This window comes from Hydra vulgaris, chromosome 15 (genome assembly GCF_038396675.1).
Source record: "Hydra vulgaris chromosome 15, alternate assembly HydraT2T_AEP".
Lineage (NCBI taxonomy): Eukaryota > Metazoa > Cnidaria > Hydrozoa > Anthoathecata > Hydridae > Hydra > Hydra vulgaris.
The window spans coordinates 37,942,568-37,949,172 of NC_088934.1; the positions used below are offsets into that span (position 1 = coordinate 37,942,568).

The 6,605-nt window shown below is 24.7% G+C and overlaps 1 protein-coding gene across 1 annotated transcript; it reads right to left on the reverse strand.

The window, feature by feature from the left end:
• Nucleotides 1-1,591: 1,591 nt before the first annotated feature.
• Nucleotides 1,592-2,592, reverse strand: LOC136091930 (ATP-dependent DNA helicase PIF1-like). The gene is made up of 2 exons (XM_065819650.1): nt 2,376-2,592; nt 1,592-2,271 (listed from the first exon to the last, which is right to left on the reverse strand). Exons 1-2 carry the CDS (start codon nt 2,590-2,592, stop codon nt 1,592-1,594), a joined length of 897 nt encoding a protein of 298 aa, XP_065675722.1.
• Nucleotides 2,593-6,605: the final 4,013 nt, after the last annotated feature.

Here is a 6,605-nt window from a genome sequence, read left to right on the forward strand (position 1 = left end):
CTTGAAAAATACAAATTTTTATTGTGTTGATTGTTTTTCTCCGTTGATTCGCTTTATTTCTTTCCTCGTCATTAATAAAAACTCTTTGAGAATCTTGATCGCCTTTGGTAATGTTTGCGCTTTCATATACCACTTTTAATAATTCTGTAAGAGTACTTTTATATTGCGATTTTAATTTTGTATGCAATAAACAAATTTTGGTATTATTTTTGTTAACAACAAAAATTTTAATGTTAATACGATCAAAAGTATTTTCGTAAGCAAAACAGTGACACAAATCAATCAAAGTTTGAAATGACATATTTTTAGATTTTTCTTTTAAATTTTGAAAAATGTTTTTTTTCCAAGCAAAAATATTTTCTTCATCTTGATTTTCAAAAAGGATTTTTAAAATATTTTCTTCAGATTGTAAATCAGTTGTATTTTTTCCAAAAGTTTTTTATTCCATTTTTTAGTTGTAGTGACATTCCTTGTCGAGCCAACAAAGAGATGAGAAAAGCAGAATAAAAACATAAACCAGGTTCGAACAAAATACTATAATCCAAAAACTTTTTTTCCCGCTCGTAAGATAATTTAGTATAAGAAAGACCTTTTTGTGAATTTTGCCATTGCGTTATAGAATGAGGTCTATACCATTCTCCAAACCATTCGTCTACATCAATTTCTTTGATGGATTTTTGCTTTTTTTTATAAGAAATTAATTTTCGTTTTATTTTCGTAGAATGTTTTATTTTTTTTATTTTTTTGAATTTGTTCCTCTGTCATGAGCATTTTTCTTTTATAACCTGACAATTCAAAATTTCGTAATTTTGAGTTGTCAATAGAAAGATCAATGAATTAAATTTCATTGATCTTTCTGTTAAATTAAATAGAGATTTGATTTTGATATTGCATAATCGTTTCAACCTCCATCCGCTATCGGTTTCTAAAATATTAAAAGCTCCACGAAGATTGGCATCTTGAATAAAACGTAAATTAGTGGGTCCTTCTAAAAGTTTTATAAAATAAACAGGTGAATTGTAACAATGTTTCATTATTTTACAATAACCATCTTCAATAGATTTGCAACATAAAGTAACAATATTATAACCAATTAAAAAATTTTGAAACAAGTCAGCAAAATGAATACTGTTTTTCATTTGCATTTCAAACCCTTCCAATGTTTTATGTTCTACGTGATAAACAATTTCATCTGGACTTTGAATTTCTGAATAAAGTCGTGATTCTTCAACAATATCTTCATCTTTATGGTCATCTTTAATGTAAAATAAATGTTCTGTGTATATTGTGTTGGTACTAAATTTACTTTCCTCAGTTTGATATTCAAATTTCATTTTTTTTTATATCTGAAAAAAAAAAATTTCATGTATTTTTTATAAAATTCCAAAACATCCGAATGAACAGTTATATTTTTTAATATTTGTCGTAATTTTGATTTATCATTAAGAATAATAAAAATATCATTAATATTACAAACTCGTAATAAAGTAACATAATAAATACTATTATTAAAAGCCTTTGAATTAAAATTAATAACTGCTTTATTCATTGTACTTCCTTGTGCTTTATGCACAGTAAAAGAAAAAGCTAATTATAAAGGTAATCTTAATCTTGAACCTACAACAGCGTGAGAGCAATCTAAAATGTCTTCTTTTACAAATTCAATTTTGACTTCTTTTCCATTCATACTAACCCAAACAGCATTATTTTCTAATAAAGTGAGTGTGACAACACTACCATTACACAAACCTTCTTCAACATTGATATTTCTCACAAGCATAACAACTGCACTTATTTTTAGATTAACAGCTGCTGGAATTTGAAATGAATATTGTATGTTTGGATTTTTAATGACATCTTTTGCATAAAACCAGCGTCCTTCATACTTTATATTATCCATTTTTTTATTATTATAAATATCAACTTCTAAATTTCTAAAAAATAATCTCGTATATTTAATGTTGATATTTTCATCCTTTTCAAAACAACGAGTCATAAAATAATTAATAGTTTGGTCTGAAACTTGTCCAAAACGTATATCGTTTAAAGCTCCAAAAAATTGTGCATCTTCTTTTTGTCTGAAACATTCAGTTAAAACTAGAACTTGTGTCATGTATTGTTGCCATATTTTTGATTCAAAAACAAATTCACCTTTGACAGGTGGTAATTGAAAAAAATCTCCACAAGCAATAACTTGTATACCTCTAAATAGTTCATCATAACATTGTTTAATTTCACAAGTGATTAAGTGTAATAAATCAAATGTTTGAGCTTAATCAATGAAATTTCATCAATGATTAAAACATCAGTTTCCAACCAACATTTTTTAATGTCAGGATGCATATGTTGTTTATAATAATCTAAACTTTTAACACCTGTTTCTATACCAGCAAAAGCATGTATAGTCACACCATTTAATAAATGAGCTGCTTTTCCTGTACTCGCTGTAATATGTATTGTTTTATAGATGTGTATACTTTGAGCAATTTCTTTCACTATATAACTTTTTCCACAACCAGCACCTCCAGTAATTAAAAAATTGATTCCTTCATCAAGCCATTGAAGAGCTTTTTGTTGTTGTAAAGATAACATTTTTTATTATTTGCTGAAAAAAAAATTATAAAAAATTATTTTGAATATAAATACATTACAGAATATTTTACAAAAAACATCATAAAAATAATGCTCGCATCAATGTTTTTTTCCAGTTTACATGAAAAATTGTCTTTATGTCCATTAACAAGCAATAAAAACTTTACAGCTAACATTTCATCCTCTTTCAATACGTTTTTTTGTTCATTGTCTAATAACTTTAGCAACTTTTTGTTGTTATCATTTTCTCTTATTTTATTCATTTAAAAAAAATTACATATAAATAACTTGTTCAAAACATTTTTCACAATATATAAACGAATAACTTCGCTTCCAAATTTCAGAATATTTAAATTCATAACAATCTTCACATTCATTTAAATAATGTTTACAATTTTCAATTTCTAGACATTTTTCTTTCACATGCCTTAATAAATCTTCTTTAGATAAATTTTTATAAAAATAATAAAAACTTTGAAAATTTAAATTCAAATAAACATGATGATGTATTTTAATATATTGAAACACCATTAAAATCAATATAGAAGGTATTCTTCGACCTACTTCAATAAAAAATTGATCCCATTCGTAATTCAAAAAACGTAATTTACATGATTCACATAAAGTTTGTCTTGAAGTAAACGCGTGCTGTCTAATTTTTTCCAAAGTCTCCGGATGATTTTGATTGTATTTATATATGCTTTCCATCAAAAAATACAAATCATTTTCTGTTGGTTGCACTTTTTTATTATGTAATCTAAAAAAAAACAAATTTTATTCAAAAAAAAAATTATAAAAATATTAGTTTAATTTTTATTCCTTGTTTCAATTTGATATTTCTTCACGAGATCGTTGTCGTATATATATTTTTTTAGTTTTATAAATATTTCTCGACAAGTGCCACATGCTTCGAAATCGCAAAGTTCTTGATAAGTGTCACATGGAACGGAATTACAAATCACACAATCGTTTGTAGAAAGCATACATTTTTCTAATTCACCACCTGCATCAGATTTTACAACATAATCTAATAATCAATCAAAATCAAGATCTTTCTTGACTACTTATCCATATAAATCAAATTCTTCAAAGCTTGTTTTTGACATTTTTTTTATTATGTAATTTAAAAAAATAAATTATTTGTAATCTAAAAAAATATTTTATATACTCTACTTAGTTCTACATAAATATGACAAGAATTCAAATTACAATATACACAAACAGGGGAACAATCACATTGTGCAATTTCACAAAGAGCATCATATACAAAATCACGCTTTTTACAAATAACATAAAGTAATTCTTTCATGCACTTCAGTTTTTTTTTAGTTTTTTCACAAATTTGTGAATCGTGTTCGCTTAAAACCCAATATTGCATTAACATTGACGCTTTCCATTTCAATAAATTTTCCTTTTCAATTTTAAAGGTTTTTTCTTCTGAATAACTTATAACTTGTAGTTCTTCTGGTTTTATTTCACGAACTTCTTTTACAAAATGAACAAATTGTTCTTCAGTCATTTCTTTACTCGCTCGCAATTCTTCTAAAGGTATAAAGTGTTCATCATTAGTCGTTTCTTTACTTGGTTGAAATTCTCTAATGGAAATAAAGACATAAAGGGTGAATAGCTATACTTGTCATAACCTTCACGAATGATACTGTAACTATAATCTCCTATTAGTTCAAAAAAGAGAGGAGCAAACTCTTTATTCACATTTTCGTTAACGATATCATAACCACCATCTTTATTTTTAACAAGTTCCATTTCATAAGCTACATCCATTTTTTTATTATGTAATCTAAATAATAATTACAAAACTTTTTTATAATATAATATAATTTTCAAATGTTTTGAGTACCATTTCTTTAATATTTTCTCCATCAATATATTCTCGAATTAAATCTAAATTTCTTTTACAAGAATGACAAGGATTTAAACCAGAACAATGTTCTTCAATACAAGAATCCACTTCTTCCACAGTTTGTTTTATTATTTGACTATCATCATGAAAAACAGCTACATCTATCATAAGCCTTGTGATTAAACTTTCAACTTCATATTTAAAAGACATTTTTTATGAAATCTAAAAAAAATAATAAAAAAATAACAATATAAAATTATTTATTTACAATTTTTTTTGAATAAGTATTCATTGCATAAACAATTTTAGTCTTTTGACAATTTTGACAGAGTTCTACATAACGATATGTTGATTCAGGTGGTGAAACAAGACTATTTGTTGCTTGTACTATTATTTTTACCATTTTTTTATTATGTAATCTAAAAAAATTTATATTTTTATTTTATCATCAAACCATATACATGTTGTTATTTCTAAAAGTTTTGTTTTCATATTACCAAAAATTGATTCTTGACAAATTTCTTCAATATATTCACTACACTGTTTACAAAGATTATTACTTTTACATTGACAATGTCCTACAAAATGAGCAAGTGAAAGTGTTTCTGTTGAGACATCCAGTTTTTGAGCAGCTTGTAATATAATATTTTCCATTTTTTTATCTAATCTAAAAAAAAAGTACTCAAATACTCCATCATATTTAAAAATGAACGTTGTAATTCCTCACAAAAAAATTTTTTTTTTCAGACTCATTTTGAAAATAAAAATAATTCATTATTTCTTTGCGAAATACAGGAACATTTTTTTTAATGTACTCAAACATAGCCACATCTCTTTCTTTCTGTTTTTCTTTCTCTGTTGCTGTTTCTATATTAAGAATTTCAATATTTTCGTAAGACTTTCAATATTTGTAGTAAATAATTTGTACATAGCTTGCATTTAAACTTGTAAAGTTTTCAATCTTTCTTTAAAATAATCTTTCTCAGCATCTTCTCGTATTAATTTATTCATTTCGTCCATAGCTTCTTTTAATCTGCTGACATGAAAGTTTTTAACAAAATGTTTAGCATAGACACTACATTTAACAAAATATTTTACTATTTTATATTCAAAAGCAATATCAGTATTATGTTTATCCAACTTTTTGTAAATATGAGAAAAATATTTTCCTTATTTAAATTCATGAAGGAAATCCATTTCCTATTAGTTAATCTAAAAAAAATACAAAAATTATACAAAAATTTAAAAAATTAGTATACAAAAGTTTTATAAAAAATTTACTGATTAGCAATATTTATAAAACTAGTGATAAAATAATTTTTAATTGCTTTTTTTAACATTATTCTTTCTTCATGCTTTGATAAATAAATAAAATCTTTCATGTCTACATCTGTTTTCATATACCTTAACATTGCATTGTCTCTTCTTATAAATTCTTCTTTTTCTCTAGATACAATAAAATCATCTTCTTCAATTGCAAGATTGAAAATCGCAATCATATAAGATAACATTTCTTAACAAATTTCGCAGATTTACATTTTCTTTTATGAGTTTACTGTTTTCGTTCATAATTTCCATTATTTTTTCAATCTCCTTCAATATTTTGTCTTGATGTTCTTCAATAGTTAAAAATTCTTTCAGGATAACAAAATGAAAATAAAAATCTTGAGATCTTTTTGCAAACATTCCCATAATTAGTTTCCAGAATGATGTACTCGGTCAAAGTATTTGGTAATCCAATTAATATTATCTTCGTTCCAACTATCATTTTTAACACAAGTATCCATTTTTTAATTAGTTGTCTAAAAAAAATTTACAATAAAAAAATATAATAATTAAATAAACAAAACACTATCATAAAAATTAATAGTTGTTAACATTGTTCTTTATATTAAACGTTTAAAATTTTCTCTTAAAAATTTTTTACATTTTAAAATTTGTTTATCGTTTGCTGTTATTATGACATTATTTTTCTGATAACGATGAAACAATTCGCTTGAATTATTGCTCTCTATAAACATTTTCATGAGAACTTTCAAATACATGTTGTGTATTTTGATATCGTCCCAAACATAAGACAATAAACATGTATCTATATCACGAACACAATTTCTCATTTCTTTTAATTTTTCTTCATTCAATTCTAACATTT

Bases quoted from the DNA above. Each gene is read 5' to 3' on its own strand.
- LOC136091930 (XM_065819650.1), bottom strand. From the start codon at position 2,592: ATGTTATCTTTACAACAACAAAAAGCTCTTCAATGGCTTGATGAAGGA. The intron at 2,272-2,375 runs GTGTTAAAAGTT...TCATTGATTAAG, and splicing joins TTTTGCTGGTATAGAAACAG to CTCAAACATTTGATTTATTA.